We start from the raw sequence: 25,081 nt of genomic DNA, 5'->3' as shown, positions 1-25,081 counted from the left end.
GCATACATGTACATTATTTTCCCAATTAATTTAAACAGACACAGGTATAACATCCTCAAATCACCTTTTACTACTATGTCCCCAGGTGATATGGTGTCAGGGCCAGAGGAAACTCAGGCTAGTGATATGTAATAGGTTTATTGATGTATTCAGTGACTTTGTCAGCACAATCCTGTCACTTGTAGTGGGAATGTTGATGTTTCTATAACTTCATCAGAATTATGTGTATTACAATATGTAATAAGTTTGTTGATATTTAGTTGCCTTAGTTGTCAGCACTTTAATGTACCTGCGTCACATGTAGAGGGATTGAGATTAGTGTCGTCTGATAAACTCGGTCACGTAAATGGTACACTTTTCTGTATGTAAATACTTTGTTGACAGAGCTGGGACTGGCTATATACACCCACACCGATATAGACTTACAAGGTAAACACAGACTAGCAGAATTGTTAAAAGAAAGTGGGTCAGAAGTGTACCATCCTCGATTGACTAAACCAAAACTTAAAAGTTTTACACTCAACTTATTCTTAAACTCTTGATCTTGTCACATCTTTTCATCAAGTTACTGAGATTTTTTGTTCCGCTATACTAATATGTGTTGTATTTGTGAAATTTCACAATTATCTGATATATTATATTCATTATTGTGTACTATATGTGTAGGTGTTTGTTTGTATGACTGAGTCATGTATTATATATGTATGGTGTCATCTGGTATTCACTAAAAGGTGGCCAATAAAATCAGAAACTAATCCAAAGAATGCTGTTCCTGATATATGTGATTGTTTACTGGTATTTCAAGTGCTAATAAAATTAATTTGTCACTCACACAAATACAGATATCTACAAATTCCCAACTTCATTACTAATACTAATACAGGTAAATGTCATATGGTTAATATATATAGAGTAGGGTAACAATACAAAAAAGTTAAACAAGTTGGACAGGTAGATCAACATGTGTAACTCTTCCTTGTGGGTATCACACTTTCCTGGTAAACTCATTAGGTCTAGAAATATTACTGACAGACACAAAGTTTGACTTCATAAGTTACATAATTATTATATACATGTATCTTGAATTCTGCAGTCCTATTTGATAGTTAACAAATGTCATGAAGGGCACTTTCATCACTAATTTTTACACAAGTGCATACACTTGAATTGCATAATTCCCACTACAATTATCAACATGTTTACAAGTTATGACGACAAAAACTTCACTTAAGTTTATTTACATAATTATTGCTGTTGATATTTCCAAAATGATAAAATACAGTACTGACTGTATTTCACTCTTAGTCAATGTGAACTTAAACCCACTGGGGTACCATATAAATTAGACATTAGCTATATATATAGGCTCTCCACTTACAAAAATACAAATAGGGTGTTCGTAAATCATTTATAAAACAAGTTTTGGTATTTAATTAGGTTTGAAAAATGAACATTTTTTTAAAAAGAAACAGGCAGCTTTTTTTTTCTTCTCATGAGTCTTCAGTTAGAAGACTGAAGATTGTATTCTCAGACCAGTGAAGTAAAATAGGAGTGCTCTAAGTCCTATAGGGCACTTATTATGTCTAATAATGTAGTACAAAGTCAGTGCTTCATGGAATTTGTCATTTGTATTATTTGAAAGACTTTAAATGCAGAAATAAGCTTATCGGTGGCAAACAGAGAATAAAAAATATCATCTTTTCAATCTGCAATAGGTTTTATTCTCCGGGGCCTAAGGTACTTACGTGGTATATTAAGAGCTGAAGGAAACTCGCCCTGCTGGACAAGCTCGTTGGGTTCCCGAACATCAATTAGCTGTAAATTCCCGGTTCCCAGGAGTGTCAGGATGTCATCAAAGTTTAGATCTGTCCTCTTTACACAGTTACTGTCATGGCGACGGAAATCTGTATAAAACATAAAATATCAGTCACAACTTCAGTTTTTCTTGCCATGCAATTGTTAATAGTGAGTGAAAGGTGGAAACAAATCATCAAGCAGTTCCTGTTTCTTAAATACACTATACTTTTTTATCATCCTGTGTAAAATTCTTTTTTTTTTTTTTTTTAAATTTCTTTGTTTTGAAGCATTTTCTTTCAAAAGATGAACAGCTAGGAGCTCTTTATATGTCTGATGAGTTTATATAATTAGACTCCCAAGTGCATTGACATGAGTTTATAGTAGGATGAATTAAATTCATGAAACAATTGATATGCCACCCAATATGGCTGATGATATTGAATTATTCAACTAGTTTAATATATTCCATGGACATCCTAAATAGTGTAAGATCCTGGATTCAGTCCTTAATCATGTCAGATCCTGGATTCAATCCTAAATCATGTCAGGTCCTGGATTCATTCCTTAATCATGTCAGGTCCTGGATTCAATCCTAAATCATGTCAGATTCAATCCTAAATCATGTCAGATCCTGGATTCATTCCTTAATCATGTCAGGTCCTGGATTCATTCCTTAATCATGTCAGGTCCTGGATTCAATCCTAAATCATGTCAGATTCAATCCTAAATCATGTCAGATCCTGGATTCATTCCTTAATCATGTCAGGTCCTGGATTCAATCCTAAATCATGTCAGATCCTGGATTCAATCCTAAATCATGTAATATCCTGGATTCAGTCCTAAATCATGTCAGATCCTGGGTTCAATCCTTAATCATGTTAGATCCTGGATTCAGTCCTTAATCATGTTAGATCCTGAATTCAATGCTCTTTCTCACTTGAGCTTAAAAACACCAGGTAAGTGTGTAATCAGGAAAGATTGATGATTGAGAAATAGACTGCATTACTGTTTATATCCATTTCTCATTAATTCCTGATTAAAAGAATTAAAGATTGTACCTGTATTAGCACTTGGCAGATCAGTGAGGTAAGCACCTGTTTTACATGCTTTAATTAAAGTTCACCTCTTTCCAAGATAAAAAAATTAAAAAGTAGGGAAGAATCATAGGGACAGGTGTGCTACAGGTAAATTAAGATACAAATAGCATTTACTGCAAAACCTCAACGAAACTTTCAGAGACAAAGACCCAGGTCATTGTCCAAGATAAAATCAGCAAGCTGCCAGAGCATGTCCCAGGTATTGATGTGCATGTTTTCACACGGCTCCGTCTGACATGCACTCAGTAATTATGTAATCAGACTTAATGCTATAGATCCTTAGCCATCGGCAATGTCACTTTGGCACTGTACTGCACTTTTTCCAATTATTCATTCTGTGCATCAACAGCTATTACACCAAATGCACTTCAAAAACCTCAGCAAAAAGTCACTGCAGCTGACTGACAAATCACATGAAGTCATCAGTGAAAGAGCTTCGACTTAAAATTCAGTACAGAAATGGCTTGTAATGTTATAGATATCATGTTCAGATAGAACTCGAGATTTTAATGATGTTCAACTTATTACATATAGTGCAGAATCAATATATATGACCCCAAAATCAAGCACCATGTCATGTCCGATAGTGAACTGGGTGCATGCTACATCTGTAGGTTAGAATAACATACTCATTATCTGTATTTTACTGATATGTATCAGGCCAAGGAAAAAAAATGTTGTGTTTCCCCTTTCGTCTCTCAAAAAATTAGGGTAGGTAGGTAGGGATTTTTTTTTTTTTTTTTCATCTTTTTTAAAAAAATAAATAATCAAATGTTCATATTTGAATATTTATATATGCTGTATATATCATTTCAATATCATTATATTTCAGTGTTTGATCATTCTTCTACCTAACTTCATTTTGAAATGCAATGTATTGGGAGATGAAAATGATATTAAAAGTATATCAAACTTTATTTGCAGTGTTTGTTATCTCTTTTCAGATAATCTCAAATAGGAGCATCATATTAATAGTCAGAACAGTAAAACCATGCCATTATAAACGCAGTTTATTGAGAGTTTCCACTCTTCGATTTTTTTACGTATGGACGATAACATGGAGGCTGTTCATGTTCGAGACATTCTAGACACACGGGCAGAACAGTTTTATATTGTTTCTTTAATTCCTGATCAACCTCCCCATCACAACCACCACAATAGTAGCACAAATCGAGTCGTCCAAGAGATGCACTGTAAAATGGTACTTCGATGGGATTAGCGCAGGTGAGGGTCATTCTAACCAATGCTTTGCCATGAAGCCGTCGCCAACAGACAGCCCTGGTCCAACCTCAAAGGTAGTCGACTGTCCAACCTCCCTCCCCAATATAACACAATCACCTTTTACAATTTTTTCGTGATATCTATAAAATATATCTCCACATAGCGTTGTATGCGGCAGTGATGTCATAATTCGCTTTTCGTCCATGTGTTTACATTTTTTTATCGTCAGTGCCAAAACAGACGCTGCGTGCAAAAAGCCGCCATGTTTTTTGAACATCGAGGTCATCAATACGCTTTAAAACCAGTGCCCGTCATATACAAGCGTTTATAAGACTTGGGTGTGTATAATAATAAAACGGAAAACGGGCTAAATTTACGAAAATTTCCGGATTTTCAGTATTTCAAACAAAAAAAAATTAGGGTCGGTGGCCTAAAATTAGGGTCGGTCGGGAAAGGGGAAACACAACATTTTTTTTTCTAGGCCTCACTCACCTGTTAAATTGCTTTATCACACATTTTTCAAATCAAGATGTCAAGTCCAAATTTGAACCAGGAGGGTCAAACATATATGTCAACACATACAAAGCCTAGTTTTAAAATAAGAGTCAGAACTAATTCTGAGCAAGTCAGGATTTGTAATCTACAGCCATGAAAGATTTTTTTTCTTTTTTTCTTTTTTACAAAATAACAAGATTTAGTAATCTGAATTTATTAAAGTAAGTTTACTGGTACATTCAACGTTAGTTTGATAGGACCAATTTTCAAAATCATTTTATTATTAGATATCATTATCAAACTATACAGCCCATGTTATTCCTCATGTAACAGAGCACATGATCAATTAACATCTAAATCACTGCCTCTGCTAGGGATCGAACCCGGGACCTCTGGCTTGTTAGTCTTATGCTCAACCGATCGAGCTAAACAGAAGATCTCTCTAGCCGAGCAGTTTATTGCAGCTAGTATTTACCAGAGTTATATACTTCCCCTCATCGTCGAGCTTTCCAGTGGTAACAGCGATGCTTTTGCAAGCAGCGATGAGTATTCATTCCTGTGTCCCTTCATGGGCGCCAATGTAACAGAGCGCATGATAAATTAACATTTAAATCACTGCCTCTGCTAGGGATCGAACCCGGGACCTCTGGCTTGTTAGTCTTATGCTCAACCGATCGAGCTAAACAGAAGATCTCTCTAGCCGAGCAGTTTATTGCAGCTAGTATTTACCAGAGTTATATACTTCCCCTCATCGTCGAGCTTTCCAGTGGTAACAGCGATGCTTTTGCAAGCAGCGATGAGTATCATTCCTGTGTCCCTTCATGGGCGCCAATGTAACAGAGCGCATGATAAATTAACATTTAAATCACTGCCGCCGCTAGGGATCGAACCCGGCACCTCTGGCTTACTCAACCCATCGAGCTAAAGAGAAGATCTCTTATTGCGGCTAGTGTTACCAGGGTTATACTTATATACAAACAACATATCAAACAAGAGGCCCATGGGCCTTAACGATCACCTGATTTTGGAAATATTTCAGTAAATTTGAATGAAAGAATGAATTTCAAAACAAATAAAACAAATGATAGTCAAAAATGTGATTTCCCTATAACTATAGTAAAGTTTATCCCCTTCCATGGGGCAAACGCAAGACCCCAGGGCTAGGAAATTCACAATTATGGTAAAGCACCTTAAGACCCTTCGATCTGTGAAGAGTATTTAATTCTACCTTATTTGGGCTGTAAGAAGAAGATTTTTAAAATTTCTTCTAATTTGACCATTTTTGGCCCCGTCCATCAGCCCCTGGGGGTCAGTCAGGGCCAACATGTACATACCATCAAACTGTCATCCCAAGCTGATAATGTTAACGAAGTTAGAATGAATTCCAATAAAAATTCAACAAATAATAGTCAAAAATGTGATTTCCCTATATAAACTATAGTAAAGTTTACCCCCTCCCCAGGGGCAAACATGAGACCCCAGGGTCATGAAATTCACAATTTTGGTAAAGCACCTTAAGATCCTTCCATCTATGTAGAGTATTTGATTCTACCATATCTGAGAGTAGAGAAGAAGATTTGTGAAATTTTAGTCAATTTGACCCTTTTTGGCCCCGCCCACCAGCCCCTGGGGGTCAACTAGGGCCAACATGTACATACCATCAAAGTGTCATCCCATGCTGATAATTTGATACAAGTTAGAATGAATTCCAATACAAATCCAACAAATAATAGTCAAAAATGTGATTTCCCTATATAAACTATAGTAAAGTTTACTCCCTCCCCTCCAAATTTTATCTGATTTTAACTTTAAAAATAAAACTTGTTAGTATATTGTTTGGCCCTAAATGACCCTAGTTGTCGATGGGCCGTAAAACACAAACAAACAAACAAACAAACTCCCCAGGGGCAAACATGAGACCCCAGGGTCATGAAATTCACAATTTTGGTAAAGCACCTTAAGACCCTTCCATCTATGAAGAGTATTTGATTCTACCATATCTGAGAGTAGAGAAAAAGATTTTTGAAATTTTTGTCAATTTGACCCTTTTTGGCCCCGCCCACCAGCCCCTGGGGGTCAACTAGGGCCAACATGTACATACCATCAAACTGTCATCCCATGCTGATAATTTGATACAAGTTAGAATGAATTCCAATACAAATCCAACAAATAATAGTCAAAAATGTGATTTCCCTATATAAACTATAGTAAAGTTTACCCCCTCCCCAGGGGCAAACATGAGACCCCAGGGTCATGAAATTCACAATTTTGGTAAAGCACCTTTAGATCCTTTCATCTATGAAGAGTGTTTGATTCCACCTTATCTGAGAGTAGAGAAGAAGATTTTTGAAGTTTTAGTCAATTTGACCCTTTTTGGCCCCGCCCCTCAGGCCCCTGGGGGGTGGGGACCATATAATTCACAATTTTGGTTCACCCTCAGCCATGGAAGCTTCCTGTAAAATTTCATTGAATTTAGTTCAGCAGTTTTTAAGAAGAAGTTGAAAATGTAAATTGTTTACGACGCACGACGCCGGACAAAAGGTGATTGCAATAGGTCAACTGAGACTTCGTCTCAGGTGACCTAATAATTCTGAAACAACTCAACAGAAAGAGATGTTTAAGTACTTCCTATTTGTTCTATTTCCTTGTTTGTGCCCTTACTATACTCTGCATTAATGAAAACTAGTTCCTTATTCAATTTTAAGCTGACATAATATTTAATGTCAGCCCTATAATATTTTTAAAAAAAAACAACAAAGGAAAACTATTTTGTTTACATAAAGGACTGATCTCCCAAAGTCTGTAGCAAGTCTAGCTGAAAATGTTGAGCATTGGTTCTAAAATGTGATGCATTTTCGTTATGTATTGGTGGAATTTGGTCCCATAAAATTGAGTGGTCATTTGAAAATGACAGTCAAATTATATCTGTTAGTACAGTAATGGGAAGAACTGCGTATTGCAAGGAGGGTAGTGATACGATTATTCATATCATGATACAGGGGTCACGATACGATAAGCATCACGATATATAGGAAGCTGGTGACCTATCAGATATCTGGTATTCCATCGTAGAGTTAAGTCATATTTTGTTTGTGGTAGTTCCGAAATATTTGAGTGTTTGTCTAAACACCTAGATGGGACTAAATGGGTGTTCTGGGGTAAATAATTATCTCATTTATCCATATATGTGATGTAGGTGTTACTTATGTCACACCCGATTTTATTGTATTTGCACCAAATTCTTAGCGACACCAAACGGTGTCGGATAATTCCACGTTTTCATATAGTAGTGCGCTCTGGCCCTACACCAGACATGTGACAGGGCCAGAGAAAACTCAGGGCTAGTATTTATTATGATTGGTAAAAAAACACCAGGTAAAGCCAGTTGAGGCTGAATAAAACTAATGGTTTAATATACCACCAAGGATTTGGGGAATAGGACCTGTCCTAAATTCCAGAAAAATTGATGGATTTTTCTGAAAATTGAGAAAATAGATCAATGCTAGATGGATTTATCTTAATTCATAATAATAAGTCCATTCCAAATTGTCATTATCAATTCATCAGAATCTTAAATATGCAACATCCCAATTGGGGCTCAATAACATTTTGGAAATGGTATTATTGACCCTCCTGAAAATTCTGAAATAAATACTGATCATAGACTACATTTATTTAGAATACAAAATCCTGTTGCAGATTCATGACTCCGACTTTCTAGAGGAATTCAAACCAAACCCTAATTTTTTTTCAGTGGGATTAATTGGGCCCAAATATTTCAATTAATCCCACTGAAAAAACAATTGGTTTGGTTTGAATTCCTCTTGAAAGTTGGAGTCATGAATCTGCAACAGGATTTTGTATTCTAAATAAATGTATTTCATATTTAAGCAAAATTCCCAAATCTTACTTCTGAAAATTTCACTATTTTTGTGTGTGAAAAAAAAGTCCTGCAACCTTTGACTTTATAGTTTGTTTTGAAGGATCTTATAGGATATTTGACAACCAACAGATATCACTATTGAGTATTCTTCTCCTTTTTCTGCGGTTAAATTAGGCTAGTCTACTCAAAAACAGTAAAAAACAAAGCTAGCCTTATAATATCTTGCTTTAAATCAGATAGTCTAGGTTTAACATAGCGGTCCACCTAATGAGTGACCTGTGGGGAATGAGTGTCCTGTGAGAGTTTTTTCACGCCCCGCAATTCGTTAAGTAATATTTTTAAATAATTTTTTCTGTATCATACAGATGAACGTCGAACCCATTACCATGCCAAATTGCACTTGGATTGGACGTGTGCATATTATGCATTTTTCACGACAAAGTTACGGTGCAGCGCACATGCGAGTGTCCTGTGAGGTTTTTTCACGCCCCGCAATTCGTTAAGTGACATTTTCGAATATTTTTTTCTGTATCATACAGATGAACATCTAACCGATTAATTTGCCAAATTTGACTTTGATTGAACGAGTGCATATTATGCTAATGTACCGGCAAAGTTACGATGCATTACACATGTGAGCGTCCTGTGAGGAATGAGTGTCCTGTGAGAGTTTTTTCACGCCCCGCGATTCATTAATAGACATTTTAAAATTATTTTTTCTCTAGCATACAGATGAACATAGAACATATTAGCACGCAAAATTTGACTATGATTGGACAAGGGCATATAATGCAAATATATGCAAATCTATCGGCGAAGTTACGGTGCACTACACACGCGAGTGTCCTGTGAGGAATGAGTGTCCTGTGAGTGATTTTACACGCCCCGCAATTCGTTAAGTGATATTTTTAATTTTTTTTTTCTGTTTCATACAGATGAACATCTAACCCATATCCATGCCAAATTTGACTTCGATTGGAAGTGTACATATGATGCATTTTTTACGACAAAGTTACGGTGCTGATCGATTTGTTCGCACGCCCCATTTACCTATGGTTATACACATGTACCACCTGTGTCCTGTGGCGCCGTGCCAACCTCGGGTACCTTGACGTGTTAGTTATATATATATTCTTGCCGCAGGCATGGATCACTGTTAATTAAACTGCTGAAACCTTTTTTTTCTTAAATGTGCGGGCCGGTTTGTGCTGCTCCTTTTACATGTATTTTACGCACATATGATAAATTAATGCATTGTTTAAGCTACTTGAGTTAGATGTATTAATATAGAATTGAACAATATAACTTATATAACTACATAATATATAACCAAATATAATGGTAAACTGTTATTAATACATATAATTTGTTAATCTCAGTCTGAAAACTTGTAATGTACAATCACAAACAGGTCGACAGGTGATATATTGTCATGTTAATAAAATTTGAGCGTTTTTGTTCACGCCCCGCAATTCATTATCTGATGTTTTAAAATTATGTTTGCTGTATAATAAAGATGGACATCTAATCGATTAATCTGCCCCGCAATTCGTTAAGTGATATTTTTAATTTTTTTTTTGCTGTATCATACAGAAAAACATCTAACCGATTAATATGCCAAATTTAACTTAGATGGGACGTGTGCATATTATGCTAATGTACCGCCAAAGTTACGATGTGAGCGTCCTGAGAGGAATGAGTGTCCCGTGAGGAATGAGTGTCCTGTGAAAGTTTTTTCACGCCCCGCAATTCGTTAAGTAATATTTTTAAATAATTTTTTCTCTAGCATACAGATGAACATAGAACATATTAGCACGCAAAATTTGACTATGATTGGACAAGGGCATATAATGCAAATATATGCAAATCTATCGGCGAAGTTACGGTGCACTACACACGCGAGTGTCCTGTGAGGAATGAGTGTCCTGTGAGTGATTTTACACGCCCCGCAATTCGTTAAGTGATATTTTTAATTTTTTTTTTCTGTTTCATACAGAAAAACATCTAACCGATTAATATGCCAAATTTAACTTAGATGGGACGTGTGCATATTATGCTAATGTACCGCCAAAGTTACGATGTGAGCGTCCTGAGAGGAATGAGTGTCCCGTGAGGAATGAGTGTCCTGTGAAAGTTTTTTCACGCCCCGCAATTCGTTAAGTAATATTTTTAAATAATTTTTTCTGTATCATACAGATGAACGTCGAACCCATTACCATGCCAAATTTCACTTGGATTGGACGTGTGCATATTATGCATTTTTCACGACAAAGTTACGGTGCAGCGCACATGCGAGTGTCCTGTGAGGTTTTTTCACGCCCCGCAATTCGTTAAGTGACATTTTCGAATATTTTTTTCTGTTTCATACAGAAAAACATCTAACCGATTAATATGCCAAATTTAACTTAGATGGGACGTGTGCATATTATGCTAATGTACCGCCAAAGTTACGATGTGAGCGTCCTGAGAGGAATGAGTGTCCCGTGAGGAATGAGTGTCCTGTGAAAGTTTTTTCACGCCCCGCAATTCGTTAAGTAATATTTTTAAATAATTTTTTCTGTATCATACAGATGAACGTCGAACCCATTACCATGCCAAATTTCACTTGGATTGGACGTGTGCATATTATGCATTTTTCACGACAAAGTTACGGTGCAGCGCACATGCGAGTGTCCTGTGAGGTTTTTTCACGCCCCGCAATTCGTTAAGTGACATTTTCGAATATTTTTTTCTGTATCATACAGATGAACATCTAACCGATTAATTTGCCAAATTTGACTTAGATGGGACGTGTGCATATTATGCTAATGTACCGCCAAAGTTACGATGCATTACACATGTGAGCGTCCTGAGAAGAATGAGTGTCCCGTGAGGAATGAGTGTCCTGTGAAAGTTTTTTCACGCCCCGCAATTCGTTAAGTAATATTTTTAAATATTTTTTTCTGTATCATACAGATGAACGTCGAACCCATTACCATGCCAAATTTCACTTTGATTGGACGTGTGCATATTATGCATTTTTTACGACAAAGTTACGATGCAGCGCACATGCGAGTGTCCTGTGAGGAATGAGTGTCCTGTGAGAGTTTTTTCACGCCCCGCAATTCGTTAAGTAATATTTTTAAATAATTTTTTCTGTATCATACAGATGAACGTCGAACCCATTACCATGCCAAATTTCACTTGGATTGGACGTGTGCATATTATGCATTTTTTTACGACAAAGTTACGATGCAGCGCACATGCGAGTGTCCTGTGAGGAATGAGTGTCCTGTGAGAGTTTTTTCACGCCCCGCAATTCGTTAAGTGACATTTTCGAATATTTTTTTCTGTATCATACAGATGAACATCTAACCGATTAATATGCCAAATTTAACTTAGATGGGACGTGTGCATATTATGCTAATGTACCGCCAAAGTTACGATGTGAGCGTCCTGAGAGGAATGAGTGTATGGATGGTTTAGTGAAGCCACTTCACTATCAATTACTGCCTCAATTATGTGTGGTAGTTAGGTGTCAACCCCCCGTGATGGCCTGTCAATTGTACAGTTTTGTTTCTCCAGGTAATACCGGCCACGTCTTATGTAGTAATTAATGACCCGTAACACGCGACTATTCAATACAGCCCCATGCTGTGTTGATCTAAATGTACGGGTCATGGACGTAATTGTCGCAACAAAGACAGTAATCAATGAAAGTATTTTTATTGTATTCAATGTAACAGGATAATTCGTGTTCCTTTTATTTATTTGCTAATAGATGTTTTAGTCGTCTTTTTTCTGTAATGCGTATTCTCGAGTGTTTCATGACACTTTTTGTGAAATATGGTTGGCCCTAAAAAGGGCCGTTTTGATTTATGTTGCTCCTACTGTCGTTGTTTGCAGAACAGTGCGAGTCTTATCTGGCGTACATATCGCTCTTGTAATGTTGTTGACAAGTGAACTCCGTCGGGAAATGCGTTGGTGTCTAAATGTTGTAACCCTCTTAGCCTCCAAAATGTCACGTCTGGATCATCATGGAATAGTAGCCGTAGTCTTTCATTGATGATAGTGCGTTGGTGTTCGTACTGGTCTGCAGTCATTCTCCTGGGTTTGTACCTCTTGAACAGGCTCCCTAGTATAACTTGGCATCCGCTGTCTAGAAACATGCTCACCACGTCACAAATGTCAGTTACAATGTCATCGGGGTTAGTAGTAGCGGAGATGTCGTTGCCTCCTATCTGTAAGTATACGGTGTCTACTTTCAAGCTCCGTAGTTGGCTTAATTTCAATAGTGTCCTGGATGTCGCTCCCCTGATTCCGAATGTTAAGACGTCATGGTCATCAGGCGAAAGTAGAGGATGTCCAGCAATACGGGCAATAAAACTGTGTCCAACAATGGCGTAGCGCATGGTGAGACTGTGTGGTGATTATTCGTAGAGTGTGAAAACGAGAATGATTACCGGTTCACAATACCACACTTAAATAGGTGTTAGTCGTAGGACGACTAATTATCTATGATTAATTGCCTAATAATTTCTGAGTATCAACTCAGTAATTAGTCGATTCCGTTTTCCTGGTACTATGATAACAACCAATTATGTCTCAATTGTGACACTCGCCTATTGTTATCTCCACAACGCCACACCCCCACGATGGTTTGGTTTTGCTATCTCAATTACACCGACGTACATTGGGCGCATATCAATAACAAAGTGATTCCAATAATAACAGCATCTTTTATTTTTTTACAAGGTTAAAATGGTCTAGTTTACTGCCCTAAAATACGTAATAAGGCATTATAAAGGTATAATGAAGCAATGTAATAAAAGATAGTTATATATTTGATATCATACGTATCCCACCGGCTAATGTAAAACATTTCATAAGCTGATTGACACTGCAAGAAAGTTTGTTCACACACGTCCATTATGTTATATTAACCCTTCCTTCCCCCCACACACGTCCATTATGTTATATTAACCCTTCCTTCCCCACACGTTCATTATGTTATGTTATATTAACCCTTCCTTCCCTAACACACGTCCATTATGTTATATTAACCCTTCCTTCCCCCACACACGTCCATTATGTTATATTAACCCTTCCTTCCCCCACACGTTCATTATGTTATGTTATATTAACCCTTCCTTCCCTAACACACGTCCATTATGTTATATTAACCCTTCCTTCCCCACACGTTCATTATGTTATGTTATATTAACCCTTCCTTCCCCCACACACGTCCATTATGTTATATTAACCCTTCCTTCCCCCACACACGTCCATTATGTTATATTAACCCTTCCTTCCCCCACACGTTCATTATGTTATGTTATATTAACCCTTCCTTCCCTAACACACGTCCATTATGTTATATTAACCCTTCCTTCCCCCACACACGTTCATTATGTTATGTTATATTAACCCTTCCTTCCCCCCCACACACGTCCATTATGTTATATTAACCCTTCCTTCCCCCACACACGTCCATTATGTTATATTAACCCTTCCTTCCCCCACACACGTCCATTATGTTATATTAACCCTTCCTTCCCCCACACACGTCCATTATGTTATATTAACCCTTCCTTCCCCACACGTTCATTATGTTATGTTATATTAACCCTTCCTTCCCCACACGTTCATTATGTTATATTAACCCTTCCTTCCACACACGTTCATTATGTTATATTAAGATATAACATATATATAACGGACGTTTAGTTTGATTTATTTTTTATAACGTCCTATTAACAGCTAAGGTTATTTAAGGACGGCCTCTCGTGCATGCGACATGTATGCGTGCGTATGTGTGTTTTGGGAGGCTGCAGTATGTTCGCGTTATTAAGCTGTTTGGAGGGGAATGCGTATTTTTCGAGCGTGAGGAAGCTATTTTTTATTTATCGGACGTAGCGAGGGGAATGCGTATTTTTCGAGCGCGGGGAAGCTATTTTTTATATATCGGACGTAGCGAGGGGAATGCGTATTTTTCGAGCGCGAGGAAGCTATTTTTTATATATCGGACGTAGCGAGGGGAATGCGTATTTTTCGAGCATGAGGAAGCTATTTTTTATATATCGGACGTAGCGAGGGGAATGCGTATTTTTCGAGAATCACATTGAAACTTTTTAAGGTTGGTGGCCCTGAAAAGGGCCGTTTATTGAGGTTTCAGAGAAACTGAACTCGATGGAAAAAACTCGTCTTAACCATCCCTTTAACGTTCCCTGGTGTCGCTAATGTACCATTGCGAAGACGATACAGTGGCCTGCCTTTGGCGAGATACCGTTTCACATCAAGATGTATAAGAACCTCTGAGTTCTTCTTGACAAGAGTCTTGGTGTCCGCAAAGTGGATCATCTGGCGATTTCTGCGGCTAAGGCCATGTACTTTGATTTCTTCGTAGGCAGCCCTGGTCGTTCCGTGCACGCAGTAGCGGACATCTCGTGGATCTGTAATCAGCTTTCCAATTCTAGTGATGTCTATGTCATCTGTAGAATGGCCACCGCATGTTCGGACGAATTGTTGACAATCAGACAGATTGAGTCTGTCTCCTGCAACATGGCAAACGATGTACATTAGCATGTCTCTGGTGATGGAGAATAGATGACAAATGTACCAGACTGGTACATATCCCGCTGGATCTCTCGGAGCAGAGGCGTCATGACGGAGGAATCGGACGATGTTACGTGAAGTCTTTTCGAAGGTCATGTTGAAAAGTGCTTGTCGTCAGAATAATAACGTATTTAAATAATTAACAACATCAAATCGATCCAATCAAATATGGGGGGGGGGGGGGGGGGGGGGGGGGGGGGGCGTGGCTTTTTGGGCGACCAAAAATTCATCCAATCAAATATTTCCTTCAAAATATCCAAAATAAATAAATTAATTAATTAAAGACATATCTACTCATGCTAAGTAAACAACTCTCACTTTCTTGATCACCCGTGCTCATGGAGGTGAATACAATTAACTATTTTAATCTAAACAACTCAAGGTGTCATGATTGTTTGTACAAGTACCGTCTCAGGTGATGTACCGCTCACACCCGTGCTAATTAATGTGTATACAATTAAAACTACTCATGTTATATAAACAATCACGGTGATTGATCACTAGTGATAATGACTGTTTGTATTATTAATCACTAAACAGCTCACCCTTCACAGGTACAGGATAATTACATTGATTTCATTATGATATATATACAAGTGGTAATGTCACAAGTATCATTCGCCATACTCATCACATAGGGGCTAGGTAAGTCAGTTGAGTTCACTTTCATATATATATTTATATATATTGGTAGTTTTTTGTTCTTAGTGCATTAGTGTAGTTCACTATTTACAAGGTAGTTTTGTGTGTTCCAATAGACAACTTGTTCCTATATATTTATATGTATATATATTGGTAGTTTTTTGTTCTTAGTGCATTCTTGTTCTTAGTGCATTAGTGTAGTTCATTAGATAATATATTGTGGGTCTTAGTGCTAATAAGTCTTCCTGCATATATATTTATACTTGGTGCATTCTTGTTCTTAGTGCGTCAGTGTAGTTCACTTTTATAGTCATTATATATAGGTAGTTTTTTGTTCTTAGTGCATTAGTGTAGTTCACCATTTACTAGCTAGTTTTGTTAGTTACAGTAGACAACTTGTTCCTATATATTTATATGTACATATATTGGTAGTTTTTTGTTCTTAGTGCATTCTCGTTCTTAGTGCATTAGTGTAGTTCACTATTTATTAGCTAGTTTTGTTAGTTACAGTAGACAACTTGTTTCATTAGATAATATATTGTGGGTCTTAGTGCTAATAAGTCTTCCTGCATATATATTTATACTTGGTGCATTCTTGTTCTTAGTGCGTCAGTGTAGTTCACTTTTATAGTCATTATATATAGGTAGTTTTTTGTTCTTAGTGCATTAGTGTAGTTCACTATTTACTAGCTAGTTTTGTTAGTTACAGTAGACAACTTGTTTCACTAGATAATATATTGTGGGTCTTAGTGCTAATAAGTCTTCCTGCATATATATTTATACTTAGTGCATTCCTGTAGTACTTCTAATTTTGGTAAGTAATTAGTTGAATAATTGATTAGTGCTTATTGTTAAAACAGGTAAATTTATATATAATGGCTTGCAAGTATCCATGTGGAATTTGTGCAGGAAACTGTGATGGAGCTAAAGATGTAGGATGTGACCATTGTGATAAATGGTTCCATTACAAAGCTGAACATCTGACTCTGGAACAGTTTAGACTTCTGTCAAAATCTCCACTTTCGTATATTTGTTCTCGCTGTTGCAGTAACAGTAACACAACGTACGATTTTGATATGGCTTTAGGTAGGTTAGGCAGTGCTTCTGCTGCAGGGAATTTACTCCAAGCGGCCAAATTGGAATCAATTTTCATGAGGTCTTGTAGTAATATTAGTGCCAAACCATGCAACTTCAATGACACAATGATCAAAGATCATTCAGCTGTCATGTTGCTTGGAGATGGATCTCATCTCATCCCTGTTCAGGTGAAAGGTGATGGGAACTGTCTATTTAATGCTTTATCTATGGCCATGCAAGGCAATGAGATGTTGTCTGCAGAGCTACGTGTACGAACTTGTTTAGAGCTTGTTCTTAACAGCGAGTTCTATGAAAATGAGCACAGGCATGACAGATTAAATATGGTGAGTCCAGCCATTGCGGAGGCAGTGATGGACAGTGCCAAAAATAAATCTTTTTGTTCTGCCTGGACTATGCATGCAGCAGCAACAGTGACAGGTAAGTCGATTAGGTCAATATTTCCTGCTGTCAATGGTGTTTTAGATTCAAGTGTCGGGATTCTGAATACAGTATTCCAGCCACGGGGGGTCAATAACACAAAGGAACCTTTAGTGATTATGTGGTCCAGCATCAACCCGTATCGACGTGGTTTCTGGACACCAAATCACTTTGTGCCTTTATTGAATGCAGCTAAGGTATCAGTGCTTGATCTATCAAGTGAATCTGAATTTCCCTCTTTACCATCACCTAGACATGTAAAGGTGGAGATGGTGTCACCACCACCCAAGGTAGTGTCAACTGTTGATGTAACACCCACCAAGGGTAAGTCTCCTGTCAGCACGACACCTTCCATAGGTATGTCTCCTGTCAGCACGACACCTTCCATAGGTATGTCTCCTGTCAGCACGACACCTTCCATAGGTATGTCTCCTGTCAGCACGACACCTTCCATAGGTATGTCTCCTGTCAGCACGACACCTTCCATAGGTATGTCTCCTGTCAGCACGACATCTTCTATAAGTAATTCGTCCCCTGTAGATGTTACTCCCAAGGTAAGTACTAGTACTAATAGGTTAGCAGGTAAGTTCATGACAACAGAAGCCATACTCGATCAGATTTTACATACTAATGTAGAAAAATCTGTATCGATTCCAGCAGGTTTGAAAGAAAACGTGTTCTTTGTGCTTGCGAGACCCGACTCGACACAAACACAAACGAAGCGTACTTTTGTTGACGATTGTGGTGTTTGGCAAAGAGGTAAGAACTCTTTGAAAACAGGAGAGTTCATCTGGCAATCGGGAAAACTTCTCAGAATCACCAAAAAAGATGGTGTTTATTGTAAAGAGGTGAAAAACCAGATGCTGCCACTCTTACCGCAACCAGAAATCTGTGATGTCTTTGTTATGAAGCGGTATTATTCAAAACTGCTGAAAGATAACAAATATCAAAGAAGGGTAAGTTGGTTCGAGCACATTCCTAATAATGAGAATGTCTTGTACAAAGATGTGGTTGAGTACATTGGTACTTATCCTGGGTGCAGCATGCATGGCAACGCGAAACACATAACGCAGCCATATGTGCGCACCACATCTGACCAGAGAAAGGTTATTACTGAGGGCACAAGCCACGGTAAAAAACCAATTCAAATTCTTAGAGAGGTGAACAAAGTTGACCCTGAAAATCCAATTTCATTAAAAGTTGTCCAAAATGGCAACTATAATGCAAATAGGAAAAACAGGCCAGCTCACCACTCTTCCCATCAGAATATTGCTGATGATGTACAAACACTCATCAGTAATCTTCAAACTAGCAACTACATAAGGTCGGTAATTGCCAACAATGACAATAAGCCACCAAATGTTGTCTGCTACACCGAGGACCAGATGGAGCTAATGAAAACCAGTGCATTGAGTGGTAGTGTCATCGGCCTTGACCGGACATTTAACCTCGGGGCATGCTATGTCACATGCATTGTTTTTCAGAATTTTAATCTCCAAAGAAGAGGTAAGTGTACATCACCAATCCTTTTAGGGCCTATCTTTCTGCACTGGGATGGTACTTATGCTACTTACTGTCAGTTTCTTTCCCATGTTAGAGCTAAACTTGGTTTTAACTTCCCTCTGGAGAAGATTGTGTTCGGAACAGACGAGGAACTAGCATTAGTAAATGCCTTATCTTCGTGTTTCCCACAGTCTCTCCATATCCTTTGTACAAGGCATTTACAAGAAAATGTCATCAGAAATTTGACTAAAGAAAATGTACCAGAGGCTTCTAGAACAGCTGTGGTTCACAGACTTTTTGGGTCAAATGGTATTCTGACATCAAAGGATAGGGTGTTATTTCGAGAAAGGCAGCAGGAAATCCTGGAAGAGTATGCTGATATTGGAGGTAAGTACCTATCGGACAGATTGCTCCCGGTACTTTATTCAAAAGTATTTGAGCCTCGTCTGATATGCCCATCCATTCCCCTGTTCTGGAAAAACAACAATTGTGAATCCATGAACAACAAGATCAAGCTACTTGGGGACTGGAAAACATCCAAGTTACCCCAATTAGTTGAGCGGTTTCAAGAAATTGAAGAGGCTCAGCAACTTGATCTCAGGGGAGCCATACATGGCAGAGGCAATTATGAATTGGCAACACATGCGAACACTTGCTTCGTGTCACACCACGTATGGGTTGATCTAAACGACGACCAGCGTCATAAGCGCTTTTTGAAATTCATTAAATTTCAAAAACCTAGAGACACTGTGTCATCCACAGATGGTGACTTGGTGATACCAGTCACTTCCCATGTTGCCAGGAAACCAGGACAAGTTAAGCGGGTAAGGAATGCTAAGACAACAACAGTCACCAAAAAAAGAAAGGTTTAGGTTAGTTATTTTCCCCGAGGATACCCAGGGAGACTGTGCCTGAATAGATTCTTAATTATCTACTCACTTATAGGTGCATACTGAGATTTCAAGTCTTGAATCTCCTCCTCTGTGCCCAACTCCACAACAGTTATCAAAAAAAGAAAGGTTTAGGTTAGTTATTTTCCCCCGAGGATACCCAGGGAGAATGTGCCTGAGTAGATTCTTAATTATCTACTCACTTATAGATGCATACCGAGATTTCAAGTCTTGAATCTCCTCCTCTGTGCCCCATTCCCATTAGATCGATATCCTTGTTATGATGTACCAACCGCAAGACGGGGGTCGTCGTCAAGATATCAATATTTCCAGTTTTAGCTAGGTGCAGTGGTTCTTAGTTATCCATACTTTGACATGCCAATCGCAAGACGGGGGCTGTCAATTATTTACCTTTTATAATATACCCATTTTGTAATTTCAAATAGTTTTTCATCTATTTCATCTTTTGGCTATAGCAATTTAAAAGAAAGTATTTTACAGAAAATTTCAGTATTTTCCTACAGAAACTTAAGTCGTAAAAAAACAGTTTTATTTATTTTATCAAGTCTAAAGTAAATTGTGTTCATTTCTTTGGCAATAGCTTTGTTAAATCATTAGTCAATATCAGAAATCCAAGAACATTTATACATAAGTATAGCTTTAAAACTCAGATGATCAATAAAGTAAATTATAAAAAAAATATCTATCATGTTATATGACATGTTATGAAATAATCAACAATAGTAATTAGATAATATAAATAACATTACAATATGTATAATAATGTACTTTTAAACTTCATATCCCATCAATTTGATAGTTTCATATATTCAAAGGTTATCCATAATAGCATCAATTAAAGCTTAAGATAATAATAAATGAACCAAAACTTTTATATTATATTTTATAGGTTATATTTATGCATAAAGTGTTTGACATATATGACATACATCAATTATCTATGATAGTAACATTCTAATACATATATCCAAACAATAATATAGGCTTAGAATTTTAAATAGATATATTTTATGTATAATATATTTTAATATTTTACTATTTACTATTGACTAATTTATTAGGAAATTTGTAAAGCTTTTCAAATAGGTGGAAAAAATCATTAAATATTTAATTAAGTAATTTAAGAAAAAAAAATAAAAGGGCTCTTATGTAGAACCGCGTCCACGTCGCAGAGTCTGGAAACATTCTTATTAATCCATAGGAATGGCTGAGAGTTCTACCAATAATTCCAAAGTATAATAAACTGAAACGAGTTACCTCCCTTCCATTTTGGGTGTGCACAATGCATCGCGAGTTCATACAGGTATATTTTGTTTATGCTCTGTATAAAACACCTGTAAAATCAAAGTAAAATGTTGCATGATGTTAGTTAAAGATAACAGGTAAATATCACACAAGAATTATTCGAAAAACAGATTAAACCAACTGCGAGACGATCGAAATCTTCGCAGGACACTCGGCTTCGAGTTGGGCCTACATACCGGTACTTCAACCGATATTCAAGGGTACATTAGCATAATATGCACTCGTTCAATCAAAGTCAAATTTGGCAAATTAATCGGTTAGATGTTCATCTGTATGATACAGAAAAAAATATTCGAAAATGTCACTTAACGAATTGCGGGGCGTGAAAAAACCTCACAGGACACTCGCATGTGCGCTGCACCGTAACTTTGTCGTGAAAAATGCATAATATGCACACGTCCAATCCAAGTGAAATTTGGCATGGTAATGGGTTCGACGTTTATCTGTATGATACAGAAAAAATTATTTAAAAATATTACTTAACGAATTGCGGGGCGTGAAAAAACCTCACAGGACACTCATTCCTCACAGGACACTCATTAGGTGCACCCTTAACATAGACCGTAGTCTAGTACATTATACGTAGATTCTACTTTCTTTTTGAGTATTTGTGACGTAGGTCCGTATCCCTGTGTTAGACCTTCAATAGGAAGTGCTTGTTTACATTAATTTATCTACTGAAATCATTTTATGAAGGTGACATGTAAGATATTTGACCAACCTTTCTGGCCTTGGGCTTTCGAACATGACGATTTTCCATGTAACGTTGCCAAAACTTTAGGCGTTGACACTCGAACAGCAGCAAAGTTACTCTGTTTCTTGATCAAATTCAAAATGTTTGACAGCTGTCTACGCTGTAAAAGACGAGAAGTTGACGAAAATCCTGCCATGTTTGTAACTTTTCTTCCTTTCCCACCAATCTCAGCTCCAGTTCCTCCAACTGGTAGCTGCGATATGACAGCGCGCGCTGTATTCCGGATACTATGAATGTCTGCCAATAGACTAGATCTTGAATAGTTCACGCCCCTGGCTCAAAACGTGCCTGTGTAGTATATATCTACTGGTTGTGATAACGTCCGAAATTTTAAGTGTTACCAGCGTGCGGGCTTAAAATAGCAAGCAGTCACGTTGAAAGCCACGCGGCCAGAATGAAAACACCAAATATAAGTGGTGACCGATTTACCTACATTTGAACTTTCTGGATCGGACATTCTTCCAGGACGCTTGGCCTATTTATTAGCCACTCTCTCTCTTTTTTAATTAAAAAAAAAATGAATTAAAAACTGAAATGCCCCGATGGATTATGTTTTTAAAAGCTTACCAACCTGAACCATAGTTCAGAAAACATACAATGTAGGCTACATGTGGTCGGTTTTAAAATCATTTTATGCAAGTTTTTACCATTTGAAAACCAATTGATTTTGGTCCCTTCAGTATAAACGTAACGGATCCTATTATAAGTTCGTACTGCACTAAATATGCGGCAGAACGATTTTCCCAAAAACACCTAAAAACTACCAAACAACACCCGCCGATAAGTCAACGAAAGAAGCTATCAATACCTGTATTTGATGTGTTAATATATACATATTAATTTCTAACAGTGTTTCCATGTAATGTGTTGATGTTGTGAGATGTTTTTGGGTGTGTTTGGGTAGTTTTGGGTGTTTTGGGGTGTTTTGGGGTAAATCGTTCGAACCCCTAAATATGTGTTGTTGATTATAGGCTAAAGTTAAAATGTTAAATTATGAATGAAATAAAATTTATGTTAATTGGAGGGGGGAGGGAGGCTATTGTGGGTGTTTGTAGCTTACAAACAACTAGCATGATAGGCCATGACTGAGAATCAACAATGCAATGAAAACGTTGTCATTTAAAACTCAATACAGAGACATATATGAGTATGAAAGTCAAGCACAACGCAGGAAAGATCGGCGGGAATCTCCAATTTTCGAAAAGTCCCTATGGGGTTTTCGAGAATACGGATAAAAGACAACAATGTGCATGATAATCAAGACCACATTCCATAAGTATGATAGTTTTTGGTTAATGTGGTAACTTTTGTAGTGGCCTAGATAAAACAATGTGCTTTTTGTGTGCGTTTAAAATTGACGATGTTTTGGTCGGACGTAATGGCTGCTTAATTACAAAACTTGGACATGTCGAATAGGACCCAATGGATTTTAGAAAATACGGATAAATGGCAACAATGTGCATGATCAATAAGACTATATCCCATAAGTATGATAGGTTTTGGTTAATGTGGTAACTTTTGTAGTGGCCTAAATAAATCGATGTGCTTTTTGTGTGCGTTTGAAATTGACGATGTTTTGGTCTGACGTAATGGCGGCTATTTACAAACTTGGACATGTCGAATAGGACCCAATGGATTTTAGAAAATACGGATAAATGGCAACAATGTGCATGATCAATAAGACTATATCCCATAAGTATGATAGTTTTTGGTTAATGTGGTAACTTTTGTAGTGGCCTAAATAAAACGATGTGCTTTTTGTGTGCGTTTAAAATTGACGATGTTTTGGTCTGACGTAATGGCGGCTTAATTACAGACTTGGACATGTCGAATAGGACCCAATGGATTTTCGAAAATACGGATAAATGACAACAATATGCATGATCAATAAGACTATATCCCATAAGTTTGATAGTTTTTGGTTAATGTGGTAACTTTTGTAGTGGCCAAAATAAAACGATGTGCTTTCTGTGTGTATTTAAAATTGACGATGTTTTGGTCTGACGTAATGGCGGATTAACCAGAACATGTCGAATAAGTTCCAATACTACGATACACACATGCGCATAGCCCGATTTACCTGCGCTCGCGTGTGTTTGATAGGAGACAGGACGCTCTCGATAAGGGATATGCTTGAGTGGTCACGAATAAAGGGAGCCACTATGTGTACGGGGAAATAGCTATGTTACTAATCTCTCTGTATATATGTCTCTGATATATGTCTCTGTATATATGTCTCTGCTCAATATAACTGCGTTTCAGATTCAGAATTTGACCATGCATTTGGTCATGTTTTTTTAAATGTGAGAGAAAGATCCGTCTGTAGTCATACTTTAAAGGAGTATAAACTTTGTAAGTGTTATTACTATTTTCACATTCAATTTTCATTATATTTCGGATTGAATTTCTGAAAATCTAACTGTGTAATAATATAAATGATGCACCATAGACTCATTATTCACCCATTTCACTTTATCTTTACCTGAAATGATAGTCTATATATTTCATGCCTCTAGATCTACGTTCATGTCATTCAAGAACGAGTGTTGAACATTTGTCCGAAGCCGGTACGTCAATATATCGACATTGAGTATGCAAATCATATCCACTGAAAGAGCCGTCAATAATAATAGTATGCAAATAAGATAGACGATGAGCTGTAGAGGAATCAATGTTACACATAGTACATGTATATGTTCCAGTCACAGAGTTACGGACGATTTACACGGGGGGGAACTATCGTGTAATATTACAAATTAATATTCAGTAATAAACTATGCATGGCGCTGCTAAAATACATGTACAGCGTATGTTCTATATGTACCGGTCAGGGTACAAAGCGGTCACTACTAATGACCTGTATGTCTAGTTCTATAAAAAGACTATAAGGTTAACACACGTGGATCTGGTATTATAGGCTTTTCTATGTCCATATCACAGGGGCATGTCCTGGGGGCCGTTTGTGTACTGAAATCACATGGTCATGCCATGTGGTTCGTTACTGAAATCAAAAGGACATGTCATGTGGTCTATATACCTGACTTACTGACGTCACAGGGACATGTCATGTGGTCTATATACCTGACTTACTGACGTCACAGGGACATGTCATGTGGTCCATATACCTGACTTACTGACGTCACAGGGACATGTCATGTGGTCTATATACCTGACTTACTGACGTCACAGGGACATGTCATGTGGCCCATTTACCTGACTTACTGACGTCACAGGGACATGTCATGTGGTCTATATACCTGACTTACTGACGTCACAGGGACATGTCATGTGGTCCCATTTACCTGACTTACTGACGTCACAGGGATATGTCATGTGGTCCGTATACCTGACTTACTGACGTCAC

The 25,081-nt window shown here is 37.5% G+C and overlaps 1 protein-coding gene across 3 annotated transcripts in view; it reads right to left on the bottom strand.

The window, feature by feature from the left end:
• Positions 1–21,972, bottom strand: part of LOC117341712 (thiosulfate:glutathione sulfurtransferase-like) — a 30,321-nt gene extending 8,349 nt beyond the window's left edge. For all 3 annotated transcript variants that reach the window (XR_004535709.1, XM_033903574.1, XM_033903575.1), the window contains exons 1-2: positions 21,685–21,972; positions 1,746–1,904 (exon numbers count right to left, since the gene is read on the bottom strand). Coding sequence is in view for 2 of the 3 variants with exons in the window: in XM_033903574.1 (XP_033759465.1) it covers positions 1,746–1,904; positions 21,685–21,853 (328 nt within the window). In the remaining variant the exon portion in view is untranslated. The remainder of the gene's footprint in view (positions 1–1,745; positions 1,905–21,684) is intronic.
• Positions 21,973–25,081: the final 3,109 nt, after the last annotated feature.

The sequence above is a fragment of the Pecten maximus genome, chromosome 14, assembly GCF_902652985.1.
Source record: "Pecten maximus chromosome 14, xPecMax1.1, whole genome shotgun sequence".
NCBI lineage: Eukaryota > Metazoa > Mollusca > Bivalvia > Pectinida > Pectinidae > Pecten > Pecten maximus.
This window is presented reverse-complemented; position numbering and strand designations above follow the sequence as displayed.